This window comes from Haemaphysalis longicornis, unplaced genomic scaffold (genome assembly GCF_048455015.1).
Source record: "Haemaphysalis longicornis isolate Haplotype H1 unplaced genomic scaffold, Haemaphysalis longicornis Haplotype H1 scaffold_6, whole genome shotgun sequence".
Taxonomy (NCBI): Eukaryota; Metazoa; Arthropoda; class Arachnida; order Ixodida; family Ixodidae; genus Haemaphysalis; species Haemaphysalis longicornis.
The window spans coordinates 58867036-58891122 of NW_027526407.1; the positions used below are offsets into that span (position 1 = coordinate 58867036).

General features: G+C 46.7%; 1 protein-coding gene across 1 annotated transcript in view; it reads right to left on the bottom strand.

The window, feature by feature from the left end:
* The window catches only part of Ino80 (chromatin-remodeling ATPase INO80), an 83459-nt gene extending 60660 nt beyond the window's left edge, over positions 1–22799 (bottom strand). Inside the window, exons 1-13 of the mRNA XM_077674456.1 lie at positions 22642–22799; positions 18290–18846; positions 17379–17505; positions 15992–16047; positions 14265–14468; positions 11769–11822; positions 9490–9735; positions 8790–8934; positions 7267–7334; positions 6107–6176; positions 3850–3950; positions 2689–2802; positions 2495–2590 (exon numbers count right to left, since the gene is read on the bottom strand). Coding sequence (XP_077530582.1) covers positions 2495–2590; positions 2689–2802; positions 3850–3950; positions 6107–6176; positions 7267–7334; positions 8790–8934; positions 9490–9735; positions 11769–11822; positions 14265–14468; positions 15992–16047; positions 17379–17505; positions 18290–18838 — 1830 coding nt within the window. The 5' untranslated portion in view covers positions 18839–18846; positions 22642–22799. The remainder of the gene's footprint in view (positions 1–2494; positions 2591–2688; positions 2803–3849; positions 3951–6106; positions 6177–7266; positions 7335–8789; positions 8935–9489; positions 9736–11768; positions 11823–14264; positions 14469–15991; positions 16048–17378; positions 17506–18289; positions 18847–22641) is intronic.
* Between the last annotated feature and the right edge of the window lie 1288 nt (positions 22800–24087).

Here is a 24087-nt window from a genome sequence, read left to right on the forward strand (position 1 = left end):
ATCGAAGTGCAGCTAGCAATCGCGGAGGCGCCGTAGCGCCGCTGCCGAAATGGCGCGCGCGTTTGGGTCTGTGTACGGGGATGAGTAACGGGGCTGGGGTGGGCGACAACGAACAAAGGAAATGCGGAAGCAGAGTCTGCTTGTTGGTTTATGCGTGTACCGGTAAGATGTGTCTCGCATATACGTTTACAGCGCATGAACGCTATTTTTTCGCGCAGTGCACGTACGTGCTTTTCGCTGGTAGATTGTTTATAAAACGCCCATTAATCTTCGGCATAAATGGTTTTGTGTATAATAAGAAACAGTTAAGGCAGTACCTAATACTAACATAAGGTATAAAATCCCCCCATGCTGGTTGCCTAATTCAAAAATATTTTGATGGAACCCACTAGTCGACGTCACAGTCACTGCTTTGGGGTTCTCTGTCGTGTAAAGCAAATTTAAGCTCCACGATAATTGAACCAACAGCACGGGAAATTATGAAACAAACTTCCAGTCATGTGCGAAAATTAAACTGCAAGCTAAATTGCTGCAAAGGCAACCGTGCGATCGTTCGCAATGCTTCCGACAACCCGCGCGGCCGAAGGGTGTCCTCCTTTGACGTCATGACGGGCGCAACCAATCAGGGGCGTCAAAAGACGAAAAGCGGGCGTCTTTCAAACGGGGCCGCGCTTTTTGCAAGATAAATGCCACTTGGACTCATGTACGATAAATTTCAATGTGATATTCGGAATCAGCGCGCAACAAACTATATAACTGTTAATCTAACTCAAATTTTTCGGAAAGCGCTTCAGCTTCCCTTTAAAACTGCGCATTCGGACGGGACAAGGAAAAGAAGACACAGGATGGGCGCAGACTCGCAACTAGTTTATTGAAAAAAAATGGAGCATGCTAATATACCCACACCAGCACATGCGCACACATGTCACCACCTTTATCACATGATAAACGGTTTAGAAATTCATTTCCATACAGAGATATGGATGGTTCACTTACACACTGGTCACCAGGCTTTCGAATGAAAAAGGCCTCGATTAATTCCCTTGCCACCTGTTCTCTGCTTGTCCTCAGCACCTTTGTCCGAATCAAATCTGGCTCGCACGGCTTGCTTTCACAAGCCATGCAATGGTGCGGAAGGTGGGATCCCGTTTTATTACGCATATTCAGCTGGTGTTCCCTTAAACGGTCGTTAAGACAGCGGCCCGTTTGTCCAATGTATACCCGCCCGCATGTGAGCGGGATCATGTACACCACGCCGATTGCGCACTTCACGTATGGCGTCGCATGTCGTTTTAGGCAACCTGGTGTCTGTTCCATTCCTTTCAGGATCTCGGGGCACGGGCCAGCCAACTTGTTAGGCGCAGAAAAAACGATTGGCACTTTGTGCCTGTTAGCCACATTTTTGAGGTTGTGTGCCACTCGATGAAATGTATGGAACCACTACCACCGGTTTCTTGCGCCTAAGAATGGCCACCGCTGCCACCACCATTCTTGCAGCCACTGCTGTCACAACCATTAAGGGAAACCCAGCAGCAATCAATCTGGCAACCTGAGCATCGAAACTTTCCTGAATCTTACGATGGCAAGATTTTGTTAGTGCTCCTTGAAAGCAAGAAGAAGCAACTGCCCTTTTTACTGTCTTCGAGTCTGCGCCCGTCCTGTGTCCTCTTTTCCTTGTCCCGTCCGAATGCGCAGTTTTAAGTATGAATATGAACCAACTAGCCCAACAACATGCTTTGCTGATACAGACACTTCCCCAACTCCCTGCAAACGAAGTCCCAAGGGTACCATTCCCTAGGACGCCCCTCCCACTTCCCCGCAGGCCTATTCCCTTGGGTACCACTTCCTCGGGTGCCCTTTCTGCTTCCTCCCTTTGTCCCTAGGAAACCATACCGATGCCCTTCCCACCTCCCTATAAAACTAATTCCCAAGGGTACCCTTTCCTAGGACACCTTTCCCGCTTCCCTGCAAGCCTATTCCCTAGGGTACTAACGCACAGTACTAACGCACAGAGGGATACAAGAGAATAAAAATCATGATGATTATCAACCAGAAAGAAAAGAACATCTCCGCTGCCATGATCGGGAATCCCGTGTTCTTGCACTCAAAGAGGGTAACAGCTCAGTCACTGCAAACAGCAAAACAGTCATCCCTAACCACCGCTCAGGATGATGATGATGATGATGATGATGATGATTGCTTGTGGTATCGCCTTTGTAGCAGGGTAATGATGTGTCATGTCACCAATAAAAAACTAATCTATGTTTTACACTCTTGGTTTAATACTAGCTCTGCTCTAAGGGCAGGCACAAAAAACTTATAGGCACAGAATACTTATTTTTTCTGTTACAGGTGGTAACTGTCCTAGGCAATATTCCCCCCTCTGCTCTTTGTGTACCGGCATTCTAATCTTGCTCTATTACACCACCCAGTGGTGAAAATTAACGCACAGGTGTAGAACACCAATAACAAAAACTTTGCCGACACCACTCACCCTGAACTTGGGCACAAACTTGGTGAGTTCCTGCTGCCAGTTGTGCAGGGTCGACGCTGGCGCAATCACCAGAAACGGGCCCCAGATGTTCTGCACCTGCGACGAGAAACACAGTTGATCAAGTCTCTGCTCATAATAATAATAAAAAAAAAACGCTGTGCTTGGAAGACGAGTAATGAGAAAGGCCGACAAACCTCCGCCAATGCTGCCAGGAAAGCGATGGTCTGCACCGTCTTTCCCAGGCCCATTTCGTCGGCCAGGATTCCGTTGATGCCCTTGTCGTAGAGGCTGTACAGCCAGTTCATGCCCTGCGCACAGCAAATGGAACACGACGGTGGTTACAGACATAAGGTCCCAGCACTGTACAGGTAGAGAACTTCAAGTGGACAGACTTCAGGAATCCTAGGGAAAAGCTCTCCCTAGCAAAACTTAGACATGCCATGTCTCTCGAAGTCCCAGCACTGTACAGACAAAGAACTTCAAGTGGACAGACTTCAGGGATCCTAGGGAAAATCTCTCCCTACCAAAACTTAGACATGCCATGTCTCTCAAAGTCCCAGCACTGTACGGACAAAGAACTTCAAATGGACAAACCTCAGGGATCCTAGGGAAAAGCTCTCCCTAGCAAAACTTAGACATGCCATGTCTCTCAAAGTCCCAGCACTGTACGGACAAAGAACTTCAAGTGGACAGACTTCAGGGATCCAAGGGAAAAGCTGTCCCTAGCGAAACATGGCTCAAGTGAGGTTGTTACACGAGTACCTCATCAAGGCAAGCTGTTTTCTGCTGTGCCAAAAGAATGAAGCTCCAATCCAGTGGGCCCATTTATGACGCGCTTTAAACATGCCTGCTCTCTTTTTACCTATGCTGAATCTGCATGGTGTGAAAAAACCCCCATTAGGCTTAAGTGCATGCTACCCACAATGCCTGGCACTGCTCAATCTCTTTTTTTTTTTACTTGCGCAAAATTGTTCATGAGGTATTTATTTCACGTACGACACATCTGTGCGAAGTTGGCCTAGATTATTTTTTTTAGGCTGGTTTCAGCAGAGGGCACGGTCCGTCGCTGCATTTGATTGCACTGAAGACTTCCTGCTCTCCGCGACTCACAAAGTTTTCCTGAATACTACCGAATACACGCACATTGGTGTGACAAAAAATGAGCAAACTCTCTCTCTCAATCCCTTCTCTTCCCATCTCTCTCCTTCTCCCACTCTCCCCTCCTCTCTCTCTCTCCCTCTTACTCCTCTCTACCTCTCTCTTCCCCTCTCCTCTATTTCTCTCTCACCAATCTCTCTCCTTCCCCTCCACCTCTTTCTTCTCGGGGGCAGGGCGCAGCTTCTCTCCCAGCCTACCTTGAGCTGATACGACTTGAGCTTTCCCTGGAACATCTGCGGCTGGGCCAGGTCTTCAGTGGCCAGGCTGGGGTCCGCTGTCACCCGGAAGTCATCGTTTACTGCAGGGGAAAAAAACAACAACACCAGGGCGAGGACCGCCGATGTAGACGCAGCCTTTATCACAACAAAAGGTAAATCTGAACCATGGTACTGTTTACCCATTTTGGAATTACATGATTACAAAAGTATTCCTTTAGGGAATACTTTTGTAATTACCTGGTCACATTACTATGGGACCTACGACTTTACGACCCACAGGCTTAGGAAACATCGTACACCAATACGAAAAGTTTCGCAGATTCATGAAAATGCCCCGAACGGCCTGGTTCACTTATTTTGGAAATATATCACCTCTGTACTGAAATGAAGAAAGAAAACTCTGGCTTGCTAGACGGCTAGCGCCATCCAGTGAAAACTAGATAAACCAAAATATGTTTCTTGTTTATTTTTTATCTCGGAAAAGAAGTGATATATTTTTAAAAGAAGCTAACTAAGTGTTTAGGAATATTTTCATGTATCTGTAAAACTTTTTTTATCAATATATGATGCTTTCAAGCGCTATAAAGCCCGGGTATTCCTACAGAATGTGTCATGGCGCGCATTACGGACGGACAGTTGTCTGGGAAGACTCCCTTAAGAATGCCTACACAAAAAAATTTGCATGCAACTCAATACATTTAAATATGAAGAAGGCACATTCAGAGTGATTATTTCCAGCATAAGAAGCACAGCTTGACTGCAATCGATTTTGATTAATTGTGGGGTTTAACGCGCCGACGCGACGCAGGCGATGAGGCGCGCCGTAGTGGAGGGCTCCGGATTAATTTTGACCACCTGGGGATCTTTATCGTGCGCCGAAATATCGTACACACGGGCGTTTTTGCTTTTCGCCTCCATCAGAAAAGCGGCCGCCGCGGCCGGGAATCGAACCCGCGACCTTGTGCTCAGCAGCGCAACGCCTTAGCCACTGAGCCACCGCGGCGGGTAGCTTGACTGCAATCATTAGGTGCAACACAATTTCAGCCCCCTATTCCAAGGCACTACACTACGAAATGAGACGAATCCTGGTGACTGCACAATCAGTCTGAACCTTGCACTAAAATTATTCAGCCAGAATTAAGCAAATGATGCCGGCAAAATTATGACTCGGGCTGGATGTTGCAAATAGCAAAAATCTAGACGCTTTTCAAAACTTGGCAACGTAATTTCAGGTACTCGAACAGTGGCCATACTAACGCCTGCCGGATAATTTTAGTTAAGAATGTGCAACAAACGCCACCAGTCATTTCTAGCATTTCGTGTTTGCGGCATTCGAAAATGTTAAGAAAACAGAGGGAGAGATGGGTTTTATTAGAGCAGGAAACTCTAGGTCAAGTGGGGGATGTGGGAATAGAATGCAGAGGCGTTTGCAGCTTGGACATCTTGAAGGTCTACTGGAGCTCTAACAGTGAGACAGGTGGGCCCCTTGAGAAGACGGGCGAGGCCGCGTGGTGTGAAGACAGCAGACTCGCAGCTCTAGACTACTTTCTAGAGAATAGTGTGCAATTATTTGATTGATTGATTGTGGGGTTTAACGCGCCGACGCGACGCAGGTGATGAGGCGCGCCGTAGTGGAGGGCTCCGGATTAATTTTGACCACCTGGGGATCTTTATCGTGTGCCAAAATCTCGTACACACGGGCGTTTTTGCTTTTCGCCTCCATCAGAAAAGCGGCCGCCGTGGCCGGGAATCGACCCGCGACCTCGTGCTCAGCAGCGCAACACCTTAGCCACTGAGCCACCAATAGTGTGCAATTAAAGGCAGCGTGGACGGTTCCAATGTATGAGGGTCGATGTGTGTGGAAGGAGGCATCAGCTACAAAAGTAACCAACAATGAAAATACAGATTTCGTCCATTTAATAGCTTAATTAATTTAACACGAAAATTTCGTTCAGTACTCCTTTGCAATTTTGCAACTCTTTAATGCACATCTTACAAGAATTTAGGACCTAACTGAAGACTTTATTCCAACATTCCCCCTGCCCTAAGCCCATTTTAATCCTCTTCTAATCAAAGAAAGAAAGAAAGAAAGACACGCTAAAAGAATCAATTGCAGAAACGTGCCCCTCTCAATGTACTCCAGCCAACCGTCTCGGCTGGCATGCCGGCTGGTTACCCTGCTGCGGCAGCCTTAGCAATCCAAGCCAAGCCTAGCGCAAAAGAAAGGCAAACTTACAGTCGCCCTGCGACGACGCCCCCTTCTTTGAGCTCTTGATGTTCTTGAGTTCCACGTCGAATATCTCGGTCTGCAGCACATCGGGGAATGGAAAGCCACATATCAGGCACTGATTAATAATCAATTGCCCCCAATTACTGGGGCTCTTGTCCTACTCAAAGTACAAGCGCTTGAGGAAGAAAAAATTTTGTGGGGCGCAGTGCATTTGCTTTCTCATAGTCAAAGATTCGACGAAAGTCGTCTGGTCGGCCGTAAGTTCGTAACGAAGTTGTGGCCACGGCCTAAAATAAAACGTAACATTTTTCTCATTCCTGTTGAGGATTTGAAGCGTAGAAGAGGCACAGTGAGTTGGCCTAAAGACAAGTTACCCTAGTTAGTGGCAATGAGTAAAAAATAGGGTTGCCACCTTTCTCCAAAAAAAAAAAAAAAGTAAAAAAAAAAAACGGACCTTTGGGGGAACACAAATAGAAGGTTGAATTTTTATTGAAAAATAACAAGGCGCCATGTTTTTTTTTGACATGCAATGATTTTTATTGTAGCATTTTCCTAGAGAGAAATCAACCTAACGTTTGTACTGAAAGTGACAGATTTTGCTTGCTGCTCTGAATGTGCTGAATGCGGCGGCATTTTGTTGTGCTGTTCCTCATCTTGGCGCCCCTCCATCTCAGGGAACGCGCCTGCCTGCGTACTTTCTCTGCTAATGTGTCTTTGAGCAGCTTGTAGACAAACATTCATCATTTTAGTTGCTGAATTGATGCTTACAAAAAGTCAACGAAACAATAATCGCGGCACAATAGCCAAAAAACTGGCCAATGACGGTCGTTTTGAAGTATAGACCGGCAACCGGCTCACTGTATAAAAACCGGTCGGGCCAGCCAGAAACTGGGTAGGTGGCAACCCTCGCAGAAAAAATCTTTCTGGTTTCAGTCCTTGGTTTGAGAGAAAGGTTCGAGAGTCCTGCAATGCTGTACAGTTTAAGGCACTTTGTTGCAACGGAAAGCAGTAATGACACAACAACAAGGTTTTCAAGTAACAGCTTAGAGACATCCTTTCTGTTTTCAAATAGGCGTACCAGCAGATGAAAAGATTAAGGTATCACCAAAATCAAAATGAACCAACAGAAAACAATCCCCTTCTGGAAGAAAGAGGCAGCGTCTTACCTTAGCCTGGTGTGCTCTGTAGGCATCTTCAGCATTCCGCAATGCTTGCGTCTTCACTGCTTCTTTATCTGCAGGCATAAAGGGCAAAGAAGATTCAACAAAGGAAGTCGGGGACAATTCGAAGAGCCTTGCCCAGATGCTAAAAGCTCATTGCATCTATTACGTTGGGCATGCAATCGCAAAAGCCCCGTGCACAGTGAAATTTTAATTGACCAAGTTTGAGAAGACCAGAGGAAGTCTGCTTAACTTCAACTTCGCTCAAAATAACCCAATGAACAACAGTGTTTTCGAATAAAAAAAAAATGTAGTGAAATGAGAGTGAATTTCCTGCTTTTTGTGAATTTCGAGGGTTTTATGCACCGGAGCTACACCTGGACTATGAGGCGCGCCATAGTGGAGGGCTCCGGATTAATTTTGACCACCTGGGGGACCTGACGGGGGCCGAAATCTCGAACACACGGACATTTCCTCTTTTTGCCTCCATCTGAAAAGTGGCCATTATGGCCAGGTATGGAACCCGCGGCCCTTTGCTCAGCAGCGCAACGCCCAAGTTACTTTCATGCATCAGTTCTGCACAAACAAGGCACAATTTTTAAAGCGAAGCTTTCTATTCCTCACTGATGGCGTTTGCAAAAACACCCTGCAGGAACGCCAACTTTACAGAGTGGGTTTCCCAAAACGATGACAATAAACAAAGGCACATCGAGTGCATCACAGAAAAAACGCTTCCTGTGGTCGGAATCGAACCTAGGTCCGCCCCTCGCTTTATGAAGCCGACGTCTATCCGATTCCGCCATTCCGACATGGTTGAAGCAGTCTGGATCTTGGACTTTGACTCAGGTTGCACGGGAGAAAGCTTTGCGTTTAACCATCTTTCGCTTACCTCTCTCCCCCCACCAGAAAAAGAAAGAAAAGTTGACAGGGCTTAGCCTCCACCCAAGCTGTATGGCTATACACAGAGCTGCAAGCGTTGCACAAGGTTCCCGTATAGCTTGTATTCACTGGCACAGCACGCATGCAGGCAACCATGTGAGTGCGCCGTCGGGCTCCGCGGAATGGCCGTACTTGTCCGTGCAAAGCACAGGATGTGTGTTGGACATTCCAAACTCTACCCCACCGAACGCAAAGTAATGCCTCGACTCCAATGTGAGTGCAATCAATAACCTATCTTATGGCCCCACTGCTGAGAATCGGGTTGAAACGGAGCAGACGATGCACGCCAGTGTCTTTTTTTTTTTCTATGGAGTGCGGGCGCAGTGGCACAAGCCGTGCCATGTCCATGGTGCTTCGGCCTTGTCCGTGGCCGTTTTCAGTGTTGCCAAGCGAAGGAATTGACAGCTAAACTTTTCAGTGAATACCATCTATACACAGAGCCGCAAGCATTGCCAAGGTTCTCGTATAACAAAGGTACCACAACGTCTTTCAGTCGTGTGACTCTGAGCAAAGGACAGCGGCACACATCCCACCCCTCAACGACCCCACCCCAGAAGAAGAAAGGAAGCCCGCTTGGGGATCTCTCTCACCGTAGTCATCGTCCTCCGCGTCCAGGAGTGAGCTGGAGCGCGAGCACGACGCCGACTCGTCCAGGCTCTGGAGGATTTCCTCCTGCCGGGCGTCAGCCCCCGCACCCGCCATCTTGCGGCTCATGAAGTGGGCGTACAGTTCCGTCTGCGGTGCCAAGGGAAGAACACGGTGTTTGAGAGGAGCACACAGGCTGGCAGGCAGGTTAATTACACGTTGTTTCCTTTTTTCAGCTCTCTTTTCTAGCATAATTAATGACTAGAACAACGACATTCTGTTCCCAAGATACGTCTGCAAGCACAATGCAGAATGTTAATTAAACGCATTGATGATAAAACACATTGATTGATAAACGCAATAATAAAACGATGGGGCCTTTGGCCAGGAAGCGTGCACGACATACCGAAAATATGTGGAATGAAGGCGATTTCTCGCCCATGCAGTTTCCTTTCGACGCCTCACGTTCCGAATGCAATCATAATCAAATAAATTGTTATGCTCGTTCTCTGATATTCCTGAAACCAAGCTGACACTGGAGGTGCGTCACGGCAAGAAATACCCGACACTGAAAGGGTTAAAAACGCTCCCAAACTCCACATGCTACGGTAATCGATAGCTCTCCTCTGATTCGACTGCCACTAGTGCCCACAGTCTTTGCACCATCAACGCGCACAGCCACCGCCACTCGAAACCCCCGCTTGCCTGTGTGATGAGGAAGTTGAGCTTGCGCTGCTGGCGCTTGGCCTCGCGCAGCTCGATGTCCATGCGCAGCTGCTCCTGGGCCTCCCGCTCGGCCCGCCTCCGGTGCTCCTTCTCCACCTTCTCGTAGCGCTTCCAGTACAGGGCCATCTCGCGCGTCAGCCGCCGCCCGCGCCCCGCCACGTCCCGGCTCGTCTTCTGCGACGTCAGCGCCGACCGACGCACCTCCCGCTGGCAGGCCACCGCAAACTGTGGAGGAGGAGGTTATCGTCACAGTCGTCAGTCAACTTAGGGGTGCTTTGACAGGTAGTCTATATGGGGGATACACATTCATCGTAAATTATAATCATCACCACACAGCCAACTTATAGGTGCCTCATCTTGTGTTTTTTTTGTTTTTCTTTGGACCAAATGTAGTCAGATTATGAGAATTTATGTAGTTAACTAACCTGATAACAAAACTTAAATCAGTTTAAAAATATCTTCTATACTTTTTGAGTTACAAGACTAATTACCATCACAAAGGCACCCCAAGATTAACTTATTAGGTAAGAACTCAACAGGATTTTTATGTCAGCGTGACCAGAAAAATCTATCCTGTGCAAGGAAGCTATTATATTATTGCTTTAATTCCTTTAGGCATCCAAAAAGAAAGACAGAAGCTCCACTTTCTTTCTGACATGAAACTTTTTATGATTTCGAAAGCAAGGTGAAACTTTTCTTGTTCTTTATTTACAGCCTAAAGGATACAATGCAATAATCTCATAGCTTCCTTGCACAGAATAGACATTTCTGATTGCACTGACGTAAAGCTCTTGTTGACTTCTTGCCTAATTAGTTAATTATGCTTAATTCAAGTTTCAGGTAATTAGTATTCAGGTAATTAGAGTATAGAAGGTATCCTTAAACCGATTTCAGTTTTGTTTTTAAAATGGTTAGTTACATAAATGCTCCTTGTTTCATTCAACTTGGTTTATAAATAAAAAGGTCGTTTTACTTGCCACACCCCCATCAAGCATTTTTACATACAGATATAAGTATTTGTACAAGAAAGCTAACCGCATCCCTGTGTGTCACAAGGTCACTCGTTTGAATTATTCACACTACTAGCATACTCTACAGCAATAACAGGAAATGCCGCAATACAAGGTTGAATACAATGCCTTTTAAACGAACGGCAGCCTTCATTAGTTTAATTGCCCTTGCTAACAACACACCCACCTCTATTCCAGCCAGAAAAGACAATCTTTTAGCTGCAAAAAAACGCAAGGACTATTAAAGAAATTAAATGTCACACTATGCGACAAACACCTAAAAGCACATACGTCAGCAGCCGAATACACCTCCACTCAACCCAAGGAGGCACATGGGCCTTTGGGGCCAATAAACGACCAAAAAGTCGTTTTCTGGGAAATGGCATTTGCGGCGTCCATGGCCATTTTTCTATCGGTCTGCAAATTTCCTAGTCATAAGTCACCATAGCTTATTGCAAATAGCATTTTAAAGTGCACTCTACAGCTCAGTTCACACAGAATTCTCTGGTGAAACGGCCCTTTTCTTGCAACGCGATGCTATCATTTCGCCTTCGGATATCTCGGCACCCAGAACAGGTACAACTGTAATTTTTTTTTTTTTGCTTTTGATACCTAAATGTGTGGAGAATACAACGTCAGAAACAAATTTTTCAAATGCAGGCTTTGGAAAATTATTACTGCGTTAAACTGACACCACCTCTGAGCTATTTCTGGCAGAACGTGGGAGGAGTGAAGTTCAGTGTGTTGTCAAATGACCAAAATAAGCTAAATAAAAAAAGTCCTTCCAACATTGTATTTAGTCACTTGTCTGCCTAGCCAAAGGGTAAACGCCATTCTGTATGGAGTGGTTATTTTGTAATTGTGACCCAAAATAATGGCAATTAATACTTAATTATCTCAAAAAATAATCAACTTGCAAAACATCTAATTGCAGACTGGAAATCAGCACAAAAAACTCCACAATGCTGTGCAATTTCATTAAAATTGGTTGGTAAATAAAAGAAATAGCTTTAAGACCAGTTTAAAGGAGAAAGCTAATTTACAATACGTGTTGCTGGTATCTAGGGTCATCTATCCGAACTTTCAGGTACACACTCCACTTTCGTTTGGTTCAATTTACACTCATCACTGAAGCACATTCTTCTGCAACCTTGAATTTTCCGAAGTTTGGGGATGCACGAGCGCACACACACCTGTATTCACACTATCTGGATGCCATTTGCACCAGAGAAGGGAGAGGATACGCACCTTCTTGGCATTGGTCAGCATCTCCTTGTGAGCATTGGCCTTCTGTTTCTGGGCCTGACAGAGCAACAGAGGGAACAACGTCAGCCTGCGGTTCAAAGCTTTTTGAACGTACTAACCAACTGTCGTCACTTGTATTTAAAAGAGCACTAAAGGTATTTCTCTTGGGGCGCAATTAGAAGTTTTTGTTATTCTTTTCTCACCTCTGTATTTGCTCAAACTTTGTTTCCTGGAGTATAATAATAAAAAAAAAGACACGGTACAATGTTCTTTGCTGAAAGAAGGGAATTTTTTGTAGTAGATGTTGATAGACCTGTCAAATTGAATTGTTGAAATTGTTAATGTTCGAAGTGCTGCATTTATTTTCGTAATTATTTGAGAATAGCAATTTTGTTCGCTGCGATTACATGCTACCTTAGTAATGAACTACCGAGGGTCCCGTTTCAGCCTTATGGCTTTGGGACCATCGTCTGTAAATACGCATGTATGCAAAAATTTCGTTTTGGATTGAATAAACCATTGAAATTATTAAAACAATTAGACAAACTGCCTATTTTGCATTCCTACAAAGCTCGTCTGAGGCTCCACATTCGGTACATTTAGTATGTAATCAAAGCAGTGGAACAATAATTAGCATGGCCAAACAATCACTACACATGGCTAAGACATCTGAAGCAAACGGCCAGATGAATACGGGAAGCGGAATGCAAATTTAACCTCCACAATTTTTGATGGCGTGAATGTGCAAAATTAAAGTTCGCTACCCTAACACAGGCTCGCCTGCTGTGATAAGTTATTGCACTGAAGCAGTGATAAACAAAACTGCATTCTTGGTAGATGTCCATTATTATCATTAGCCATCACACACCAACTACAGCCCAACAACCCTTCTTAGTGGTTCTAAAAAAACTTCCTCTCAGCCCAAGTCCGTTTTTCCCCCGAATTTCTTTTATTAAACTTTCCCAGCTAGCGCCCTGCCTTCCTCTACTTGCAATCTCAGCCGTTGGCATCCATCCCGTAACACGCACGGTCCATTTGCTATCTGCCGCTCACATCCAAAGTCCCACACGCATCCAACCGTTTCAATTTAAAGGAGTACTGACACGAAATTTCTCGCTTTCAGTTTTTATGCTGTAAAGAATACCTATGGTCCCAGTAATTACGAAAATCGAACCGAAAGGCGTCAGCCACCAACATATAATTAATTATAGCACGTTTATTGCAACCACTTTCAAATTCGGTCGCCGCGCGGGAAAATGGCCGTTCGGAGGAGAGCCTGCAAGCGGACTGCCTGACGTCACGGTCTCCGTGACGTCGGACCGTGACGTCATGGTCTCCGTGACGTCAGGGACGTTCGCTGCATCGTCTGCTACGGATTGCACGCGGTTCACACTAAAGCGCTGGACACATGTACGATTTGTACACTCGATTCGCATGCGACTGATCGTTACGACTGTCACCACGACTAGTCGTACGCGTGAATTTGAGACACATGACCGGATGCGTGCATGCGATGCGTCGTCGGCGTCGCTCCGCCCACCGTTTTTGCTCCATGGTCAACTACGACTATCGCTGAGCTGAATTTGTAGATCCCGCGCGTTTAATCGCAAAAAATGGATAAAGCAGGCAATCGTGAAGCGTTTCCTGCCTTCGGAAACAGTTCGCGCACACGCCGGCCGCGCCTGCCAGCTCGGACACTCAGCGGCTCGATCCGGCGCAGACCACGGTAGCAAGACGGTAGCAACCGCTTGTCGCTGCTCTTCTGAATCAATCTGATCGTTAAAATGAAGTTCCACATGCGAGAAAGTAGGTGTTAGTGTGGTGAAAAATTGTGCTTGGGATTGTTATCAGGGCTTATTTTAAAAGCGGCGATCAGATATCTGCCGCGATGCAAGCGTATACGCTGACCGGCCCCCCGCGGCGCGCGGCGGGCGGTGCGCCGACCGGTCGAGAGATGGCAATACCTGCGCGGAAACGTGAAGTGCGCACTTCGCAAGCCTTGCTCACAGCGGTACCGCAGCCAAGCCAAACCTCCTATCGAAGCGAGACCGCCCACAACAACAGCGCAGGCTATCGCTTCCGGTTCCGGAAACAACTGTATGACGTCATGCTGAATCGGCCGCAAAATCGCGGATAGCCTGACGTCACACCCCAAGCGATTTCGCTAGTGCTGCCGATTTGTAATAGTTCGCGGCCAGGGCAATTAAAATCGATTTTTGATGCGTTTCCAGCCTCGGATCGCTCCAAAAATTTCTGTGGGTAATCTGTACAAACTACTGAAGCCAATTATATCGTTATTTAGGCCTCTAAATTTGGTGTCAGTACTCCTTTAAACTACAATGCCCAAATACGCATCCAATCAAAATGAGCACTGTTAGCAGAAGAAAAAATGTAAACACAAGCTGTGAACTATCACACAGTCGTGACCTCAAAAAACAGCCTGCAAGGGACACTCACTACGTGTGAAGACAGCGAGACGACAGTCCCCCGCCCCCTCACCCTGGCAATCTCCTTCTTGGCGAGGGCGACCCACAGCCGGCGGCGCTTGAGGTTCATGGAGGCCTCGTGGGCGGCAGCGCTCTTTCGGCGCCCGTGGGGTCGCGACCCCGAGCCGGGAGTGTGGGCACCTGGCCCGTCCCCGCACATGCTGTCCGGGCTGCGCCTCGAATCGTCCAGGCTGGCTCCCTCCCCCTCCGAGTTGTCCTGCAAGAAGACCACAGAGGTTCACTCACTCGTACTCGAACTAGAGTTGGGCTAAATATGACCAACGAGAGCAGTTTAACGACTACGTGACCACTCACGAGTAAATAGTACACTAACCAGTACATGCACTCTAATTATTTAAGTGGACTCCAAGTACATGCACTTGGAGTAAGCGAACTCCAAGTGCACACACGAGTATGTGCACTCACAATTATGTGCACTCTAAGTAAGTGGACTCCAAGTACATGCACTCCGAGTAAGTGAACTCTAAGTACACTCATGAGTAGTAGTACACTCACCAGTATGTGTACTCACAATTATGTGCACTCTAGGTAAGTGGACTCCAAGTAAGCGAACTCCAAGTAAACTCATGAGTAAGTAGTACACTCACAATTATGTGCACTTTAAGTGGACTCCAAGCACATGTGCTCCGAGTAAGTGAACTTCAAGTACACTCATGAGTATGTGCACTCACGAGTATATGCCCTCACAATTATGTGGACTCCAAGTACATGCACTCCAAGTACATGCACTCCAAGTATACACACTCACAAGTAACTGCACTCTACCTAAGTGCACTCAGGAACATGTACACTCACAGCAGCTAAGTGCACTCCGAGTAAGTACACTTCCAATAAGTGCACTCTGGGTATATGCACTCACTTTCAAGTACTATTGGAAGTCCAGGGTAAGAATAAGAGTATGGAATTGAGTGAATACAGGTCTGGACTAACAGAAAACTGATTTATGACAAGTGAGCACAGAGTAATCTGATTACTACATGGTTGCTCATGGGCATGAACACTCAGGGGTACTTACTTGTGAGCACTTAGTAAATAACAAGTACATTTGAGCGTGTATCCGCAAGATACTCAGCTATGCCAACGATGATTACCACAATCATATCAAACACAATGAGGATCCGTTTTTGAAGAAGCACACATAAAAGCAACTAATGAGTCTCAATTGGACACAAAGCTGAAACAATTCCAAAGACGGTATGCCATTGTGAACCCCCATGTGCTAACAGACAAACTTTCCTCCGATCATTGAAACTGCACATATCATACTCCAAGATTGAGTAAATACAGCCCTTTCTGCAGAACCAAGGTGGTGCATTAACTGTGGCATAGCCTGCAGACGCCACAAATGACGTATCCACTACTAAAGCTCAGACTCCAATTCTTTAATCTCTATAATCATGTCTTATGAGCAAATTTTCAAGTTCCAATTTTTTTATTTGCCCAGAAAATGGTTGTTTGAGGCTTCAATGTTAGAGGTAGCAAACACTTAAGACCCATAAATGCTGGCCAGTGCACTTAACGCGTACATTTCACTGCAATGACACGATGCTAATATACTATCTTCACAACTAGACTTTTTCTTTTTCTGCTATTTCGGCACAGTTTTGTACTCACTTAAAAAATTAAATTTGTTATTTTTGTGCACCAGCTTTAGTACAGCCTTGTAACAGTTCCATGCCACATGCAGCGTAGGTCAAACCCAGACCAAAACGAGCTCACCTGATTGAATGAATCATCGTCGTAATCTGGCTCTAACTTGATTCGCTTGAGCTTGGCTGAAAAAAGAAGAGAAACAGTATTCAACTTTCCTCACCTGGCTATAGTGGGGTAAAAAACATTGCTTGAATGAGTAAATTAATGCTCTTTTCATTTAACTCTTGCTACCGCAACAAACTGACCGCTTTTCAGGGTTCTAATAAACAAATTCTTTTGTGCCAAATATTGGTTGAACGTATACAGCGGCCAACTAAAAGTTTGATGACTGAATACCCTTTCCAACAATATCAGTGTCTAAAATGTGTTTGTTTACTAAGTAACACTCGCAAAAAAAATGTGCAAAATCAAAATTTTTGCGGAAGTTGACAAGTCGTCACATCACAAGGTCCAGTGACTCAGAATATACATTTTGTAGGCAAGCGTTGTGAAATCACTTCCCAGAAGAAGGTGCAGGTTCCACACTACAGTTTCTCATATGGCAAAAAAAAAAAAAAAGTCAGCACTCAATGCCTGTGCTCCGTGATGAAGCAACTGTCAATGTCAGGCAACAAACGTGTTTTTGAATCATCGTCTTGAAGAAATCAAACATTTCACCATGACTGATGGCAACAAACCCTTCTCATGTGATGTAAAAAAACAAAAAAAAAAAAAAAAACACGTCAATGACTGCCTCTGCATTTACGACCAGCTCGAGATTTCCAGACAAATCCACAAGGCCAAGGAACGAGCTCGGAGCTGAAAACAAAACTCGGCAGCAAACATCTGCTCCCATTCACATCAGTGTGATAGCAAATAGCTGTCGGAACTAGTAACGGCAATCCACTGTTTCATTCTAACTCACGGTTACAGTCCTAAATGCGGGAATCGGGTCTGATACGCCAGAACTGAGGCTAAGGAGCAGCCACGCAGCGAATATTTCAGTAAATCAACAAAATTATTGCAGACATTGTCAGAAAATAAGCAGTTTTACTTAAAACCCACCACAAGACCTCCAGAAACATCCACACACAAAAATGAACTTGTTGGCAAGCAGCCAGCAGTTGGCAACCAGCCTGTACTAACTGCGACCAGTTTGTCCCCGCAAACTTCTTGAACTCATCTGCTCAGCTAACTTACTGCCGCCCCCTGCCTTCTCCAGGGATCTCCTCTGTTACCCTCAATGACCAACGGCTATCTTGCCTTCGCATCACATGCCCTGCCCACGCCCATTTCTTCCTAATTTCTACTGACATGTCCCTAACCCACTACGCTCTCCTCTTGTCCCTTAACGTGACACCTATCATCTTCCGTCCCATTGCTTGCCGAGTCGTCCTCAATTTAAGTTGAACCCTCTTAGTGACACATACCTACATATAACACCTACAGTTCCAAGTGGCCATCGCAGACCCACCTTTCTTGCGCTCCATGGCCCGCTTCTCCTTGGCCTTCTTCTTGTTCCCCAGCAGCACCTTCTGGTGTTCGGGGAAAGGGTCGTGCTGGGACAGCATGCCCACGCCGTAGTACTGGTACTGCCGCAGCTGCGCGGTACGCCAGAACAAAGCTTTCTTTAGTACAGACCGCCGGACAGGCTACTTTAACGCACCACCGACAAAGAGATCATGTGGTCGTTATCACCAAAACACTGGTCGTGGCTCGAATGGAGCCGAGTGGGTCGGCAAAGGCTAGTTTTTTTTCAAACTGACTGAAGCTGTATTAGGGGCGAAGACCCTTAGGGGCTGGGGCTGTTGGCGTCTGCTGTCGTAATCGTCGTCTCATGTAGTCATGGTACTAAAACACCGGGAAACACATTTACACCTCGCTCTAAAACGTAGAGAGTACTAAAGAAACCCCGGAACACTCGTTTATGTCTCACACTGGAGCACTTCGTAAAACGCGCACTGAAAGAAACACTGGGACACACGCTTGCGCCTCGAGCTAGGGAGCGTCGTGCTTCAAAGACAAGAAACTTTTACCGCAAAGCTGTATACCTCTACCCCCCAATGGTTTCATCTCCGTTGGCAAAAACGCCAAGGCACCAAGAATACACTTATACACCGCATGCTTCGCTCCTCCCTAGGTTCCATGTCAGGGGAGATGGCCCGGGATTTTTCTTTAGGATGCTGCGATAACCGGATTTTTTGTCTTAATGGCACATTTAAAGCTCTTTCCTTAAAAAAGAAAAAAGAAAAAGCGCTGGAGCAACATTAATGCCTGTATTTTTTCTACCCACGGCTTACAGCAAAGGAAATAAACACTGCCAGTGGGACAAAACGCAAAAGCAAGGCCGCCACTGCTTTCGCGTCAACCGAGCGAAGCACTCACCTCCGGGTCGGCGTTGAGCTCGGCCTGGGCAATCTGGCGCAGCTTGTGGAAGCGCAGCCAGTCCTGGAGGTCGTCCTCCGTGGGCGAGTTGTCCTCGTCCTCCTCCGACTCCGACGTGTCGCTCAGCAGCACATTCTTCAGCCATCGCCGGCTCTTGCGCACCTGCTCAAAGTTGTACAGACGCATCTTCTCCGCCCTCCGGTCGCTCTTCTCCGACTGCTGCTGCTGCTGCTGGCGACGGTTCCCTCCTCCTCCTCCATTGAGCTCTCCCACTCCTCCTGCATCGTCATCAATGTCCGACAAGCTCTCCTCTTCCTCCTCCTCCTCAACCTCCGCAGTGGCGGCGGCGTTGTCGTCGTCGTCGTGGAGAGGGGTCGAGAAGTAGTTGTGGATGAAGTTGATGAAGTTGTCGAGCTTGACGGCCCGCTCGATGCGCTGCAGGTGCAGCGGCTTGGCCAAAACGGGCCGCCGCTCGCTCGCGAAGGAAGTGGACGGCTCGTCCGCTGGGCAACCGCCGCTACCTGCCACAACGGCCCGGCTACTGGCCATGGCTCACCCTGCGCCAAGGAATCCGGATTGTAATCCACAAGTGCACCCAGCCAAACAGGAGCTTCAACCACTGCACTTTGACCACTTCGATCACATTTGCCCCGGTACACAATCCTGGACCACACCACACACTAACTAGCCGGGACTCTTTAACTAGGACAAATTTTTCTTCACCTGCCAAGTTTCTGAGGAAGCTGTAGTGCTTTCTTTTGTAGCCATACAACTGCATTTCAGGTGCATGTAGGATTTTCCCACTGCAGAAACTTGCTCCCCCTTTGAGCGTTTTCCCTGTAACTGGTCCACTAAAGGGTATCCCCTCAAAAGAAACGGCCTGAACACAACATGAAGCTACCAATTTTAATAAGTAGCGTTAAAACATCAAACATGTAAGATCTAAAAAAAACTGAGTAGTTCATTACAAGAGCGCAATCACGGAGTGGCCGTGTCTCTAGCTGTGGTTAATGTCGTTTCGGCTGTTTCTATACCACTGAAAAGTTAAAAAGACTTTTAGACAGAATCATGCACTACCCAGCCTGGTCAATTCAATCGATGATTAAAAGGCAACTGTACAGGATTGGGGTTTCTTACGCAAGCCCTCAGAAGTACCCATCCCTTAGAAACGGTGGCCACAATTAACAAAGAAGAGTGCGAGGTGAGTGAGGACCATAAAATCGCACGAAATAGCCTAACCAAAGCGAAGCTAGTGAGAGTAAGAGGCACGCTATCTTATCTTCTGATGCGCAACCAGTGACTGCTCAAGGGGACCCGCCGCGGTGGCTCAGTGGCTAAGGCGTTGTGCTGCTGAGCACGAGGTCGCGGGTTCGATTCCCGGCCGCGGCGGCCGCTTTTCTGATGGAGGCGAAAAGCAAAAACGCCCGTGTGTACGAGATTTCGGCGCACGATAAAGATCCCCAGGTGGTCAAAATTAATCCGGAGCCCTCCACTACGGCGCGCCTCATCGCCTGCGTTGCGTCGGCGCATTAAACCCCACAATCAATCAATCAATCGACTGCTCAAGGGGTGCATTCAAAGAATTAAAAATCATACTACGCTGAATTATCAATTAGGGGTGAGGCATCTCACACTACAAAAAAAAAGAAAAAAGTGCCTCTAATAATAACAGTCAGCTTCTTTTGAATATATACAGGCAGCCTCTTTCATTCTACGCTGCCCATATGTCGTCCGCAACGCGAAATTCATGTTATCGGGTGTACGTAACCTGACAGAAATAATGCAGGGTGGTGCTTGCATCTTCCCCATCACTGTTCTCAACGCTGAGTGTTAATCCCAAAAACAGCTTCCTTCTACACCTGTGAACCCATAAGAGATAGGAAATCAACCGCAAAGATAACACAGTGGCCATCCTATAAAACAAAGGGAGGCCGATATTCTTTCTTCTTAATTTATGTACATGAACCCAGATATCGATGGAAGTGGCATCAAAGGGCATTGACAAACTTGCACACAAATTTTCCTTGCCAAAGCTACATTTGGCGTATGACAGCTGCCTAATACGCGGCAATCAATTTAGATGGCCCGGGGATTTTTAATTTGCGCCGAAATCTTGGCACGGGCATTTCTGATTTTCGCCTCTATCAGGAAAGCAGCAGCCATAGCCAGAAGGGAAACCATGCCCTCGAGGTCAGAGCGCACGGATGAACAAGACTGGGGAAAGTTCGGTTCCCTGTAGGGAACCAAACTTGGAGAACCACACCAAGCGTGTTCAGGCACTTGGAATAATGTCTTCGGACGCGGCAGAGCCCACCGGGAGAGGCAATGGAGGAGAACGAGGCACTGCACAACAATCCTTTCCACTGTTGCCATGGCAACCACGAAAACAGACTAATTCTGCCAGAAGGCCGGATGCAAGTGCACATCTGCTCGACCGGGAAAAAAAGTAAATAAATAAAAAATAAAACAACAGTTGCTTACAGAAATAGGTTCTGCTGAGCGAAGGAGAGAATCTTTCTATTGCTAAAATAAAATACGAATTCCAAATTGACAATTTTAACACAATACTGTGAAGTGCAGGCCGCATCGCAATATACACAACATTGCGCCAGCCAAAGGGTCACATGTTAAGGAATGGCTCCTGGCTTCACAAACATATACAGCTCAGTTTACGATGCATCTATGGTGTGTTAAAATGCCTGTATACCGCGGTATCTAGCCAAAGTAGTGGAACAACTCGCGTCACCTGTAGATCCTGCCGCCACACTCGCAAGCATTGCTCTTCTAGAACTTAGCGTATTCGATGGCTCCAGCCAAAAGGACGAAACGTCCATGTTGGGGCATTCTTGCATGGTCCGGATAACCTGAAAGCCCTCTGCTAAGGGATGCCCCAGAGCTCTTCTTGCTCCAAAACATGAAAAACCCTTTTACTGCATCGAGAATTATAACGTTAATATTAATGATGACACCTTTGTTAACGTTAGTAATTATGCGAATATCAACATTACCGGCTTCAGAGATGCCGGCAATGATTCAGAAGATTAATGTCCCGAAAGGAAAGAATTTAAACATACTGCGTAATTTGGCAGTCATTTCACCAAGAAATTTTATTTCATCCTCACTTCTTCAGTGCTTTGCAACTTACATGCGTACGCATTATCCCTGCCAAAGCATCGTTGAGTACTGTGGTGCTCTGCATAAGAACTTTGAGGAAACTAGAAGGTGTTGGCTTCATAAATTTTAGAGTCATAACCATTTTGAAATGTCGCCAGGATTGCACTGAGGTGTATGTCAAATTTTGTCGCATCGCCCACGTATGCTCAAGTTTTATCGAACAATTGTGGAGATTGAAAAAGCGAGAATTGTGATTACCAGCTCTCCACCGCCTTCTTTTTTCATTTATGGCCTAAACAGTCCTGAGAACACAGAAAGGCCTTAAATACCCATTCACTGCGCATGTCGCAAGGATGAACTTGCTGCTTTCAGAAAGGTTTCAAGACATCAGGATATCCTGCCCAGAGATGCCGACTAGGTTTGGGGGGAAAAAAAAGCATGTACGCTAACAAGCATGCCAAAGCGCCCACGGCCTAGGGGAATTCTAAAGGCTCGCCGGAACAGCGAAGGCCACAATCAAACCCACCACAGAACACAGCACCGACACGGCATTCGTCGTTGATCACCGGATCACCAATTGCTTGACAAACCAGCAACACCACCTGTGCAAGCCCTCTCAACTGCGTTTCTCTTCGATCGAAATTCCTCCAAAACCCCATTTGAACCACGCCAGCAGGCAGACGATTCAACGTCGGCACATTCCCACTCGGATGTAAAACCACGCAACAACACCCGCACAAGAAAAAATCTCGCCCGTGTTCATCACTTGGGCTTATAGGAGGCCTCGCCCACTGGCGATCGCGCCGTAGTAACCTCAGAAGCGCTCCGGCAGAGCTTCCCAAAGGTGACCCTCAAAGGACTGCAACAGCGAACCGGCTAGACCAAACGCAGCGCGTCGCCGAAGGCGATGCGCTAAGGAAAGAGGGGGGGTTGGGTTTGCCCCCCGCTCTCGAGAGCACATGTTCGCCCCTTCAAAACAAGACCCACTGAGCCCCAGTCTGGTCGGCCGTGCGCGAATCGCGACGCAGCCTCTAGGCCTAGAGCGAGCCGAACCTACGCGAGCATCGCCAACCCGGAACGCGCGCAGAGCTCTGGAGCAATCGACGGGAAAAAGAGACGTCGCGTCGGGTCCGACCGCGCGGCATAAGCCCGAAGCGAAATCGAAACACGCTTCGGCCGACAGCCGCGTTCAGTTTCGCCGGGGCCGTTTCGGGGCCCGAGCGCCGGGAGGGCCTTACTTGCTGCCTGCGAGCAGGGCCGTTGCCGAAGGGGCCATGGAATCTCGGCCGACGGCTGCTGTAGCGCACAAAATGGCGATCTCGGAATGGTGTGGCTGATTCGCAGATGCGGGGCGAAAAGGGTCCCATGACTCCCCTCGCCTTCGCAGCAGACCGAGCACACGCCATATCCATTGTAACCTCGAACCCCTTCAAAAGAACTTGAAGAAGTACTTGGCTAAACCTTTCTTTATTACCAATCTTTATTAATTTTGTCAGGAACAATTATTATTACCATAGTCATAGGATTGACGTTTTTCAAAGTTACTTTTTTGAGCAGACGAGTTTTCAACAGGTAGCGCTTTATAACGCTGTTCAATATAGCCTCAAACGCAGCATTTTCAAGTTTACTACGTCCTTTATTTTAAAACAAAAGCTTTTCAATTTTTAGTTATAACGTAGAAAATTTGTTTTATTTTATAGTTTATAAAAATTGATTACTTATTTTCCCAACTTAACAAATAATGCCTTTTTTAGTGGATAAGTGAGGTAATAAACTGCACTGCTTAGGTGTGTTAAGTGCTGCCACAACTAATTGTCAAACTCAACAAAATTTTTTAATAAAATCTAAAAAAATGAAGTTTTAAGCATAACAAATTTTAATTATTATAATTTGCGGCTATTTTTATCATTTTTTTGTAGGATATAAACGACTTATATTATATTATCTCTATGTTAAGGAGGGGGTAGAGAGTATTTTGCCCCCTTCTCCCGTGGCAACAAGTCCGAAGGACCCGTGCAATGCAATCAGTTTTGTCCGTTGGCCTTGCGCAGGCGGGCGCCCGTAGCTGATCAGCAGAAAGGTGACCTTCGCGAGCGCGTGCTCTAAGCACGGTTCACGAGTTGAGGAAGGGGTAATTTCTTTTAACGTGAGACTCGAGCTGCCTGCGCTTGAAGCAGCAACTTGAGGTGAGTGGTTGGTTGTCCTGATACTGCGTTTAAATAACCGCGTGGCGTGTACCGTGTCGACCGCCTGCTTAAGCCTAACGTCTGAAATTCGCAAAGCTGTGCCCCGATCTGCGGTTATTTTCCGGCTTTGCATCTTTGCATCCCGCTAAACTACTGCCAGAAGGCTTTGGTGACGAACTTCGATTTCTCTTGTCGCCAGCGTTAGCCAGACGAACGTACTCGAGGAACCAGCCACGAGGTCTTTGTTCACGACGCCTGCTTGCCTGACAAAACGGTTGCTGTCATTTCTAAAATCTCAACATAAAATACCTAAGCGTTGCGTAGTCTGTACTGATGCATGATCTTCCCATCTGGGTGCGCTGTAATGAGCTGAATTTCCTACATTCGCCATGTGCTCGAGGCGCTTGTTTCAAGGTTAACAGCTTTTAGAAACGTGGTACAAAACCTTTTTGGTGTGAGAATTCCGTGATGTCCATCTTTCGGGTCCAACTGTATGGT